General features: G+C 36.6%; 1 protein-coding gene across 5 annotated transcripts in view; it reads left to right on the top strand.

Annotated features, from left to right (window-relative positions):
* PLD1 (phospholipase D1) overlaps positions 1-13,558 on the top strand; it is a 213,086-nt gene that overhangs the window by 128,641 nt on the left and 70,887 nt on the right. For 4 of the 5 annotated variants that reach the window (XM_059920528.1, XM_059920531.1, XM_059920530.1 and 1 more), the window contains exons 13-15: positions 2,853-2,963; positions 4,861-5,061; positions 6,104-6,317. In XM_059920528.1, coding sequence (XP_059776511.1) covers positions 2,853-2,963; positions 4,861-5,061; positions 6,104-6,317 — 526 coding nt within the window. Of the gene's footprint in view, positions 1-2,852; positions 2,964-4,860; positions 5,062-6,103; positions 6,318-6,909; positions 7,024-13,558 lie in introns of all 5 variants that reach the window. The other variant, XM_059920532.1, reaches the window with a different exon arrangement.

The raw sequence follows: 13,558 nt of genomic DNA, 5'->3' as shown, positions 1-13,558 counted from the left end.
ATAAGAAACATGGCATAGAAATGTAAGAAGCACAGTCCAGTCCAGGCTATTTGTTTTCCTACTTCCCCTATTAATACTTTTCTTCTGAGCAAAAAGTAATTTCCCCTGGGATCACTAAAAGGCATTGGTAAAACATTGGATACTTCAAAAGTGTATTTTTGAAATTACAGAATTAACATCAGTCCTTTTTTTTCTAATTTGGCTTTCATTTTGCACAAATATTTCCCATATTTTGTATAAGTCTGCACTATTATGGCCCAACAAATGCCTTCATTCCCAAGGGACGTATTTTGCTTTGCCCTTTATAGTTTAGAGTTTATGGCAGTGTTGTAATGCCTTGACCAAAAGAAGGGGAATTTATTGCTTTATTATCAGAGGAATCTTGTCACTAATTAACTGTTTATTGTGGACATGGACGTAAGTAAATAATTGTAAACCAGACTACATAAAAATGAACTTTTTATATTTAATTACTTCCTTATTAGTCATTTCTATTTAAGCTAAAATGACTTAAAAGTCTCTATCCTATTTCCTACAGAGTTATTTATTTCAATGTGAAAAGACACAGTATAGAAGAAAATGTCAGGTATTAATAGATGGAGGATAATGCTATAATCCATTAGCATTAAAATCTCTGTTATTTAAAAATTCCATTAGTTATGCAGATAAATGGAAAATTGTTAAGATTCAGGCCAGTTCCTAATTTTCAGTTACTGTACTTCATGGGTAATAATCTCATAAGCCTAAGAAGCAGAATTTCATCCACTTAAAACAAATGAACTGTGATGAAAGATGTCAGGTGTAACGTTCTATAATTTAGGTTGAAATTGGGGGTCTTAAACTTTATATTATGTCATTCAATGGGAGGCTATTTGTTTAACTGCTATTCAGTGCTGAATCCTAAAATATTCAAATAGCAAAGTAAATCTGAATAGTAGAGGAGAAAAACAAAATAATGTTCTAGTTTTCATTTAGAGTGCTCACTGGCCAGATCATTAGAAATTAATCTGTTCATTTCCTGCCTGCACTTTCACTTCCTTATTTCTTTACTCAAGTCTGTACTTATGTACTTGATTACAACAATAGTTGCGTAATATAATAAGTAACAAGCAAGTTCCAAAAGTCAGCTGTTAACCAGAGAAATAAAATGACATATGTATTTTTAATCTTGTTTTTTTTTCAGAGCAAGAATGGGTCTTCTCTTAGTACTCAGATTTCTTTAATGCAGCCCAGAATGTAAATCTAGTGTATCCCTTCAAAAATATGCACACTTTTCAGATATTACTAACACCAAGTAAGATAGAGTTAGTATTTTGAAGTGATGTGTTATTATAAGGATCTAGGGGCCAAAATATGCTTTTTATTGGCAGAGCAACATTGGGGAACTGTATATCTGTTTGGTTTACTCCAAGATTTTACATCTTGCAGCCTAAAAATATTAACTCCTATGTTATTTCACATTTTTATAGCATTGCAAAAATATCCAGTTCTTGTAAATTAGATGTGTTCAACCAGTAAGGCTTCTTAAATTTGTGACTCGAATGTCCATTACGAACAATACTTAATTACCATGGATTACATTTAAACTGTAACTAAATTATTCACTCTAGTTTATTAGATATGCCTGCATCTCAAATACTCTAGAAAGGATTATGGAAAACTTCTTGCCTTAAATCTGTAGGATATTAAATGCCTAGGTGTAGCTACAGTACTCAACATGCATGTAATATGTTTCAGAATGCTTTCAGAGCTGCTGGGTACAGTAAATGCAAATTAAAATGTTGCAAACTACACAGCAACACTGAGGATGCAAACCTAAAAAGTAAAAAAGTGATATAAGAAGTGGGGGTAAATAAGATAGGGTTTCCTGGAGGAACTGTATGTTGGTGGCGGAACTGTGTAAGCGGACAGGGATGGGGGAGGACATTCAGGTGTCAGGCAATTTATCCTAAGCTAAAACCTTGTCACCGCCCAGAACTAGGAGAGAAAATACTAGTACTTTTCTATACTACCAGCTGTTGGACATTTTTTTGACGGTTAATATTAAGAATAAATATTATTTGTATAGCATATTAAAGTTTATGAGGCAATTTTGATTTAATTTGACCTTCACAACGGCCTTGTCTACTTTCTTTTAGGTCCAAGGTCTAAGGATGGATCAATGTTAATTTCTGTGCTGCTGCTAAAACTCGGGGATTTTTGAATGTTAGAGAAGCTGACTTCTGAAGAAGTCATTTCAGTGGTGAAATAGACATTAATGATTTAATTATGGGTTAAGAGTATGAACCAATACATTCACCTCTGAAGACCGAGAACTGTTTTTTCCACTGAAATAATTTTTTAATAAAGAAAAATTCTATGAAAATACCCCCAGAAACATTTAAGGCATGTTTAGCATAATTTATTGCATCAGAGTTTTAAAAACACTGTTATTTCAATTCTTTGTGGTATAATAAAAACAAGCAGAAAATCCTAATCCTGTAACATGAATCAGGTCAAAACTTTCCTCAATGTCAAGTGTTCTGAGATGTTCAAAGTTGTAAGACTATCAGATACTTTTAGTATTTAAAGTTGCAATTTCAACTTTCTGGCTATAATTAGTCAAATATTGACTGTCTCAGTATGACAAGTCATAGAATGGAAGGGAGATAAATTGTTACTTTTTATATTTGTGTCTTAATATACACTTATGTTTCACCTTCTTGTATTGCATTTTTCATTAAATATTTTATTATACTTGTTTATAGAAAAAATTTTTAGAAAGTACAATGCCCCGGAAATGAAGAAGAAAAAGAAAATCATAACCTACCTCCAGAAATTCTTATTGCTCCCTGTGTTTTCTCCTGTGACAGCAACAGGGGGTGCGGATCTTCATTATGCTCTACAAAGAGGTGGAACTTGCTCTTGGAATCAATAGTGAATACAGCAAGAGGACTTTGATTCATCTACACCCCAACATAAAGGTATTCAGGTCATCTTGCTTAACAATGTTTCTTCTTTATTATTCTGTAGTTATTCAGATACATTTTACTTTGAGCCGTGGTAATCTTTAGAATTCCCTAATGTATATTTTGAATAAGTAATATTGTGAACTTCTCAGAAATAAAATAATTATACTTTCTTATACTTCTGATCTTGATGGAGTCAGCAGAGCTCTCATTTCTGCTTCTCTTACCCTGATAATTTAGCCAAGAATATTCTTCCTAGAGTTGTTTTAAGAGCCCTGTCAAGTTTCTATACTCCTCATTAAGGTTATCCTGGAACCTCTTAAATGTGATCTCCCTGGGATGTCCCTTGAACACTGATAGCAACAAAGAGAACTCCTTTAGGATTTAAAGTGCTCTCCTTAAAAGCACTTTGTATAAAGTACTAGTAAAGTGAATAAACATGGTAAGCAATTTGAAAAAAGCCTTTTGATATTTTACCAAAGACCTGAAGCCTATCAGTAAATATTGTCACCCAGTCACTGAGCTACATCAAGACAATGAATTAATCTTCAGCAGGCTTAAAGTATATAATGATTATATATTTCACCTGATTAAAAAAAGATATTCCGTGTAAATAATAACCAAAAGAGAGCAGGAGTGGCTCTACTAATATTGGACAAAATAGACTTTAAATCAATAAAGTTTACAATAGATAAAGAAGGACATTATATATTAATAAAAGGTTCAATGCAGCAAGAAAATGTGATAATTATAAACATTTACGTACCTAATACTGACCATCAAAATATATAAAGCAAACATTGACAGAATTGAAGGGTGAAATAAAACAGTTCTATAATAATCGTTGGACACTTTAATATCACACTCTCAATAATGGATTGGTATATACGTACAATGGAATATTTTTCAATCTTAAAAAGGAAGGAAATTCTGACATGTGTTAAAACATGGATGAACCTTGAAGACATTATTCTAAGTAAAAATAAGCCAGTCATAAAGACAGATATTGTGTGATTCCATTTACATGAGATACCTAGAGTGGTCAAATTCATAGAGACAGAAAGTAGATGGTAGTTGCCAGATTTTGTGAGGAGGAGGGAACAAGGAGTTTTTGTTTAATAGGTATAGAGTTCCAGTTTTGCAAAATAAAAAGTTCTGGTGATGGATAGTGGTGATGGTTGCACTATATGAATATGCTTAATACCACTGAACTGTACACTTAAAAAGATTAATACGGTAGATTTTATGTGTACTTTACCACCATAAAAACATGTTATTAAAAAATAAAGTTGCCTTCAAAGTTTTTGGAATGTTTCTACTTAAAGACATACAAAAATAGGTCAGTCTGGGATTATTTAGAGAGAATTCCGTTTGAAACCAGGAGGTTAATAACTTCTTAAATTACCTTTAAAATCAAGAGCTGCCAAAACATCTATATCCCTGTATCAATATGATTACTAGTTCAACTTAATGACTGCCAAAATATCAATATACTTATTAAAAATTTTGTCAGAGATAGGTGTAGGCTAAAAAGTTTTAGTGTTTTTTATATAACATATAACATAACCCTTTTGGGGGAAAAGGGAATCTGCTATTCCACTGAGCTGACTTTTATTGAAATATGCAGCCAAATTTCAAGCTAAAGGGCAGCTTCCCCCATATGTGACGGGTCCAGGGTGGTCAGGGGAGTTTTGAAAAGTATCCAGGGATAAATACTGAGGATAAAATAAATAAATATTCTGCTAAATACTGAGGATAAAATTAGAAGTTTGGGGATTTTCTTTGATGTATAGAAGCACATTTTAGCATTTGAATTGTAGGAAATGTTCAGGGGAGTAAACAGACCTATTTTATTATAATATGAAAGACATTTTAGAAAGCATATTACGTGTGTGGTTTTTTTCCTCTCAAGGTGATGAGGCACCCAGATCATGTGTCATCCAGTGTATATCTGTGGGCTCATCACGAGAAACTCATCATCATCGACCAGTCGATGGCCTTTGTGGGTGGGATTGACCTGGCCTATGGAAGGTGGGATGACAATGAACACAGACTCACGGACGTGGGCAGCGTGAAGCGCGTCACCGGGGGACCTTCTCTGGGTTCCCTCACAGTTAGTAAATTTCACCTTTATGGAACTGCATATAAGGGACACAGTTTGTCTAAGTGTGTGTTAATAGTGTGATTGGTTGACTGATGGATTGAATGAGAGGTGGCATATCCCTGGAGGGGTAAAGAACATTGAGTCCAACACAGACCTGGTTTCAAATACCACTTAGTCAGTCTGTAACTATGCATCTCTTAATCTCAGTTTCTTCTCTTGTAAGAAGAGAAAACAGATTTGATAGAGCATGTGCTATCTCATAGTCAGTTCCTTTGCTTTCCATTTAAATTAAAGATTTAGTTCCTATTTGGGAAAAAAGTTCATAAACAAAAATGTGCGGCAAAATTGGACTTTAAGTTAAATAAGCAACCTTATTACAATTAGCTGCCAAGGTTTTTGAAATCTTCCTTCTTACAGACATACAAAAATAGGATAGGTCAGTCTGGAGTCATTTAGGGAATTCTATTTGAAAGGAGGAGGTTAATAACTTCTCAAAGTATCTTTCAAATCAAGAGCTGCCAAAATCTCTGTATGCCTATACTTGTGTACTTATTATTTCAACTCAAATGGTTGTCAAAATATCAGTATGCTTATTAAAAAGTTTGATGGGCTCCATCTTATTTTACTGCTGTATATGTTGGTGACTTTTCTGGGAAAACAGAGATTTAGTGAAAAGGTAACGGGGAAAATGATTGACAGAAAAAGCATCGCTTACTTAGTATTTATCAGAGGAAGAAGTTCAGTAGCTCAACAGTGAGTATAACTCACGTAATTGTATTTGAAACCAAAAGGTTAATTGGCATGAAATTTCTGGCCCAGTGAAAGAGGAACTATAATGGACTTCCTGGTATCCCTTTGGAAGTATTTAAACAGCTCACAAGAATCGCCCACTGCCCTGTGGCTGACCTCGCACGTGTTATTGCGTGTCTCTTAGGGAGCCTCCATCGTGTGTAAACTTTAAACTGGAATTAAAAGGCCACAGTGCAGCTTATCTTATGCAGTTTCTTTTCTTTTCTTTCTTTCTTTTTTTTTTTTTTAATAATTTTCTCAGGCTGAAACAACAGAGTCTATGGAATCCTTAAGCCTCAAAGATGAAAACGAATCTAACAAAAATCTGCCTGTCCTGAAGACTGTTGATGATGCAGATTCAAAACTGAAAGGCATAGGGAAGCCCAGAAAGTTCTCCAAATTCAGCCTCTACAGGCAGCTGCACAGACACCACCTACGCAGCACAGACAGCATCAGCAGCCTCGACAGCGCCTCCAGTAAGTCATCGTCTGCACTGGAACTTATCTCAACTATGCTCTGTTCCTCCATAGCCAGACACCGTATACCTGTTTGCAGAACTTGTCCTTCTATAATGGAGTAAAGTGAACAATGCTGAGAAGTCATTATATCATCCTGTTCAGTCTCATGCCATTTCATGGCTCTGTTTGACTCATTTTAGAACAGATTTATTGTTTTATTCACATCACTAGTCATAACAACCACAATTCATGTTTCTAATGGTTGCAGAATGACTAAGCATTTCTAAAATAATGCCAAGTTATAAAGGAAAAAGAAGAGTATTAGGTGTGCTTTATAAACTTTTCATATAAGAGATTTCATGTCTCTTTCTATCCAGAAATACATCCAGCTTGTATCCTGAAACATCAGATTTTCTACATCTTATAAATTTACCATTCTTTAAGATTTGTCTTAAAGCTCTACGGTTTTCTGTTGCACAGAATTTGTGACTGATTCTATAGCCTTGCCTTGTTTTTAAAATGATTGCAGCTGCTTCGGAGTTTAGAAAACTTGATATATTTATATATATCTATATCTCTTTGTAAAGAAAGAACTCTCAACTTTCTCCAGGTGATTGTAATCACTGTAGGAGCCGTCAGAATTTAATCCATGGTTTAAAGCCCCACTTGAAACTCTTTCACTCTTCCGGTGAGTCAGAGCAGGGGCTCACTAGACCTAACGTTGGTAAGTGATGTGTGAAGCGCCACAATCTCTGTAGGCTTCAGCTTTTGCTGCGTGAGCAGAGTGACTGTGTCTCTGGATTGGCTTTCTGTTCTCACAGTTTTCATCCCACGTATATTTTTAGAATTGATAATCTGATAAGTTTCTGTAAGAACTAGGTTCTCAAATAAATTAATCAGGGCCTAAAATATGGTGGAATGAAGAGGAATTTGGCAATGGATCAGATTTAGTGACAAGTGATCATCATAATAAATAGCAACCACAGTAAAATTGGAAGCTAGCATTTATTGTGTGCAAACTCTGCCACTCACTGCCCCGAGCACTTGTGGAGCTTGGTAATAACAGTGCTATCTCCTTTTTACAGATGACCCAACGCAGGGTTAGAGGTGATAAGTGATGTGCCCAGAGAAGTTCTAGTTTATCAGTCTCCCAGAAGTCATGCTTCAGACTTGTGATTTAGCAGATATGCCGACAGTCATCAGGACCTTTTGGCTAAATTCTTAAGGCCACAGTTCTATGTACTATTTAGGAGATGACTGAGATAGAGCCCAGCTAGCATGGCTGGCTGTGAGTCACTTGTGGCTGTCAGGAGCTAATGACCCTGAACATTAAGCTGGACCTTGAGCAGTGGTTCCAGCATTCTGTAGTCTGGAGACCCTACAACTTTTAAACTGATTAACCGTATATAGTGAACTAAAGCTCCAATGTAACTGTTAAGTAAATTTGTTTGTCTTAAATCACATTGATATAAAATACGTAAACAACATTGATATACATTAAAATATGGAGAAGAGCATATATGGGGAGACATTTTCTTTATTTAGCATACAACTAGTCCCTGATGCCAATGTGGATTCAGCGATAGCTCACAGTAATTCCTGCGCTCCGTAGAGCGTCATAGACCTGAGACAGGGCACTGGGAAGTCCAGAGAGCCAGGTCAGGGGTGCATGCCGGGGCAGACATTAAAGATAAAAGGTTGCAAACATGTCCAGGTATTGCTTTGTAATTCCAGAGTGTGGCTTTGCTGCGTTAGGACTGACGATGAGATGGAGGAATGAAGTTGTGAAACATGAAGTCAAGGGGACTGAATGCTAGTGTTGCTGACAGCAGGATTGGGGGCAAGTGGAAAAGAAGATACAAGCTGGGTGCTGAATACGTTAAGTAATTCAGGCTGATGGCAGGCTGCAAGGGGTGATCCCCATAGTGGTGAACTAGGGACAGCAATGTGGGTGGTTTTCAGATGTTGATAGAGATCCTCTCCCTAATAAACTGGATACACGTCCAGTGCAGTGTTTTTTATTGAGAGAGAGAGAGAAGAGAGAAAGTAAACAACCTAAAATCCAAGAGTAGAGGATGGAGGATGGTTGAGAACATAATGAGCAGTTCATTCCCTTGATGGAATTGCACAATCATTAAAAACTGTAAGTGGGGATACAAAAATAGATGTATACGACTCATTTGTTCTTTAAATAAGTACTTACGGAGCTCCTATGTCAATCACTGTTCTAGATACTAGGGATGGAATGAACAACACAGACAAAATTCTGTTAACTAGTAGGAGAGTAAGGATGGGAATTGTATATACAAATAGATCATCAAACACAATGTGTCAGGTGGTAAGAATTATCATGGAAAACAGTACAGCAGGGGAAGGGGGGAAGGGCAGAGGGGAGGAGTTACTATTTTATATGGGGAGGGGGTCAGAGAATGCTTTTCCAATGAAGTGAGTTTTCGAGAAAGATCAAAAGGGAGAGAAGAATCAGGATAAGATAATGTCTGTGGGGAGGGAGTCCAGCCAGGAGGAGTAGCAAGTGCAGACTATGAGGCAGGAGGGGATTGGTATGTTCCAGGAGTGGCTGAAGCCGGGTGGGCGAGGGGAGAATGATAGGAGCAAAGTCGGAGAGGGTTGGGTAGATTATAGAATTTTGGTTTATACGTTGAGTGAAAAAGGAAGCCATCAGATGGTCTTTTTTTTTTTTTTCTTAAACATCTTTATTGGAGTATAATTGCTTTACAATGGTGTGTTAGTTTCTGCTTTATAACAAAGTGAATCAGTTATACATATACATATGTTCCCATATCTCTTCCCTCTTGTGTCTCCCTCCCTCCCACCATCCCTATCCCACCCCTCTAGGTGGTCACAAAGCACAGAGCTGATCTCCCTGTACTATGCGGCTGCTTCCCACTAGCTATCTATTTTACATTTGGTAGTGTATATATGTCCATGACACTCTCTCACCCTGTCACATCTTACCCCTCCCCCTCCTCATATCCTCAAGTCCATTCTCTAGTAGGTCTGTGTCTTTATTCCCATCTTGCCACTAGGTTCTTCATGACCTTTTTTTTTTTTTCCTTAGATTCCATATATATGTGTTAGCATACTGTATTTGTTTTTCTCTTTCTGACTTACTTCACTCTGTATGACAGACTCTAACTCCATCCACCTCACTACAAATACCTCCATTTCATTTCTTTTTATGGCTGAGTAATATTCCATTGTATATATGTGCCACATCTTCTTTATCCATTCATCCGATGATGGACACTTAGGTTGCTTCCATGTCCTGGCTATTGTAAATAGAGCTGCAATGAACATTTTGGTACATGACTCTTTTTGAATTATGGTTTTCTCAGGGTATATGCCCAGTAGTGGGATTGCTGGGTCGTATGGTAGTTCTATTTTTAGTCTTTTAAGGAACCTCCATACTGTTCTCCATAGTGGCTGTATCAATTTACATTCCCACCAACAGTGCAAGAGTGTTCCCTTTTCTCCACACCCTCTCCAGCATTTATTGTTTCTAGATTTTTTGATGATGGCCATTCTGACCGGTGTGAGATGATATCTCATTGTAGTTTTGATTTGCATTTCTCTAATGATTAATGATGTTGAGCATTCTTTCATGTGTCTGTTGGCAATCTGTATATCTTCTTTGGAGAAATGTTTATTTAGGTCTTCTGCCCATCAGATGGTCTTGAGCAAAGGCCAGACAAGGTCTGACTTGCATTTTTACAAACGTTTAATTCAGAGCAGACAGGGATGGCAAGTAGTGACCAGGCAGGTACTGAATACATCTTGAGGTGGAGCTGACAGCATCTGCTGATGCACTGCATATGGGATGTGGGGGACGGAGAGGACTCTTTCCATTAACTACATTAAGTTACAATTTTAACTTTTTAATATGAAAGAAGTTAATTTACTTAAATAGGAAAGCCAAAGGATAGTTGAGTCCTTCTGGGGCAGTGCTTTGCGAAGTCTATTCCTTGGATCCTGGTGTTTCTCGGGGGGACTCTGAGGATAATACTGAGGGCCCCGGACCCTCCTACCTCTATTGGTACCTGTGTCAACCAGAAAAATCCCACATATATTATTTTATATATTGGACTGCCATGTGAATTTGTATTGGGAAAAAAAAAAAGGAAGTTCTACTATTAATAATGAAGGAAGTTTAAAGAGCACAGCTCTACATTTAAATCATGTAAACTTTTAAACTTATATTGTCTTATAGGACTTGAAACCCAAATTAAGCACGGAGTGACTCTTCATTATAAGTTTGAAACTGAATGTTTACTTGAGTTAATAACTTCCTTCCTGAAGATATGAACGGGATTAGCTTCTCTGCAATGTTTCACTTGAATGCAAAAGGCCATGGCTGAACGGGTCTCCTAGCGAAGACCCGTTTTTTTTTTTGTTTGTTTTTGTTTTTGTTTTTTATGCTTCATCATGGGTTCCTTTGTTTTCCATCCCTTTTTTTTTTTATGGTCTGTGTTTTCTCTTTTTTCTTTTTATAAATTTATTTATTTATTTATTTTTATTTTTGGCTGCGTTGGGTCTTCCTCCTGCACACAGAGTGTGCACGCAAGATCACTGTGTGTTTTTAAGTAGAAAAAACTGCACTAAAATCAGCTCATCTTAAATGTGATTAGTAACTACGGTAGATTTCTATAGTATATATTTTAATTCAAAATCACTCATCCATCTTCAAGATTTTTTTTCTCTTAAAATTATGTTGCAAGAGGGAGAATTTCAAACACATTGTTTCCTTGATACAGTTATTTTAAAAGGGTTGAATTTTATTCTTCTTATATTTAGTAATTGTTTGCTAATCTTTTCCTTTTAAGCAAGATTTAATATATGGCTGATGGGGAAAATAATTCTTGCCATTTAGTTGAGACAAGTGTTTCAAACTCAGATATCTAATCATAAGGGATAATGAAGAGTAGGTTAAGTCATTTCTAAACTCTGTTTTCAGTGGTGTAGAATGTATAACACTTATTTTCACTCTCAAAGAGCTTATTATCTAATAGGTAAGTGGTGGTATTACTAACCTAGTGCCTTAGTAATTCATCAGGGGGAAATATCCTCTGGCAAGAGTTGTCAGTGAAGCCTTCTCCACAACTGTAAACCTGATCCACAATGCCAAAATCCAAAATGTTTCAAGAACTAAGAGATTTAAAAATATATATATATAACTCATTGGGGACCTGTTTTGGAACTGGCCGTGAATATAGGCAGAAATTCAGTAGGTATAGACTAAGAAGGGAGAGAAACAGGCACTCCAGGTAGATATTATATCTTAACACACATATGAGAAATGCCAACAACAAAGGGGGGAACCAACAGCAAAATGAAAAGACAACCTACTGAATGGGAGAAGATATTTGTAAATGATATATCTAATAAGCAGTTAATATCCAAAATATATAAAGAATTAATATAACTCAACAACAACAAAAAACAACCCAATTAAAAAATGGGCAGAAAAGCTAAAGAGACATTTTTCCAAAGAAGACATATAGATGACCAACAGACACACAAAAAGATATTCAACATCGCTAATTGTTAGGGAAATGCAAATCAAAACCATAATGACATATCACTTCACACCTGTTAGAATGCCTATTACTGAAAAGGGAAAAAATAAAAAATGTTGGCGACCACGAGGAGAAAAGGGAACTTTCATGCACTGTTGATGGGAATGTAAATTGGTGCAGCCACTTTGGAAAGCAGTATGGAGATTCCTCAAAAAATTAATAATAGAACTACTGTATGATCCAGCTATCCCATTTCTGCGTATTTACCTAAAAAATACAAAAAAAAACCCTAATTCAAAAAGATACATACACCTTTATGTTCATTACAGCATTATTTACAATAGCCAAGATATGGAAACAACCTAAGTGCCCATCAGTGAATGAATGGATAAAGATGTGGTAAATATATACAATGGAATGCTGCTTAGCCATAAAACAAGATGAAATCTTGCCATTTTCAACAACATAAATGGACCTTGAGAGTATTATACTAAGTGAAATAAGTCAGATGGAGAAAGACAAATACTATGTGATTTCACTGATATGTGGAATGTAAAAGACAAGGAAACAAACACAGAAACAAAATAAATAAGCAAACTAAACAGAAATCATTATGTAGATGCAGAGAACAGAGTAGTGGTTACCAAAAGGGAAGGGGTTGAGGGAGGGTGAAATGGGTAAAGGGGATCAACTGTATGGTGATGGATGGAGAATAAATTTTTGGTGGGGAGCATGCTGTAGTGTATTTAGAAGTAGAAATATAATGTCATACACATGAAACTTACATAATGTTATAAACCAGTGTTACCTCAATTAAAAAAAAGAAATTAGAAGATTCTGGATTTTAGAAAGGTAATACAATACCTATACTCTATATTATGTTACGCTCCTGGCAAAGTCCAGGAAATACCCTATAAGCAAATCGTTTATATTCATGCAACATCAAGTGGGATAAATAAAGATAATAACCTCAAGTTCACGTCAGGTTTTGCTAACAAATGAGCTGTGAAAAAACATTTGGATTTTCAGAGCTTTTGGGTTTTGGAATTGCTGTTGATGGGTAGTTAATTTGTATGGATTGGGCTGGTGGGATATAACTGTACCAATATCTGGAGAGTCTTGAAAGTCAGGCTGAGTCATTGACCCTCATTCCTTAAATGCTGGAGAATCCCTGGGGAGGTGGAATTTGGAGGGGGTGGGGGGTGGAGGGGAAGGGTAGGGGAATAAGGGTGGTATTTTACGAAGGTCATACTAGAGTCATGGGGGGTCTGACTAGCTTGTTCCAGTGGGCCCAAGAATGAAGTGAGTAAGAGAATATTTTTTCAGAAGAAAGAATCAGCAAATTTCAATAGGATTTGAGAAGTGGTGATGGGGAGGTGGGTGGAGAAGACAGTGAAGAAGTGAGGGGAGCCAAAGGTGATTCTGAGGTTTTGCTTGAGAAACCATAAACAGAAAGCAGAAATCTCAAGGGAAGACTTGATTTTGTGGGAATGACGGTGATTCTAGTGCTACGCATGAGTTTATAGTTTGGTGGGACAACTAGGTAGATGAGGTCAAGTGAGGCATTGGACGTGGCTGTAGATCTAGAGCCCCAGTGAGAAGCCAGGGCTACAGGGGTACATTTAGGGGAAAGCTGGGGAAAACCTTGTGAGGGAGGAGGAGCTATGAAAGAAGATCAAGAAGGGTGAGTTGGAGTAATGGTAGGGGAGTGTGCAGCCTTGGAAG

Source organism: Balaenoptera ricei, chromosome 4 (genome assembly GCF_028023285.1).
Source record: "Balaenoptera ricei isolate mBalRic1 chromosome 4, mBalRic1.hap2, whole genome shotgun sequence".
NCBI lineage: Eukaryota > Metazoa > Chordata > Mammalia > Artiodactyla > Balaenopteridae > Balaenoptera > Balaenoptera ricei.
Note: the sequence above shows the minus strand (reverse complement) of the source record. Positions and strands in the feature narration are given on the sequence as shown.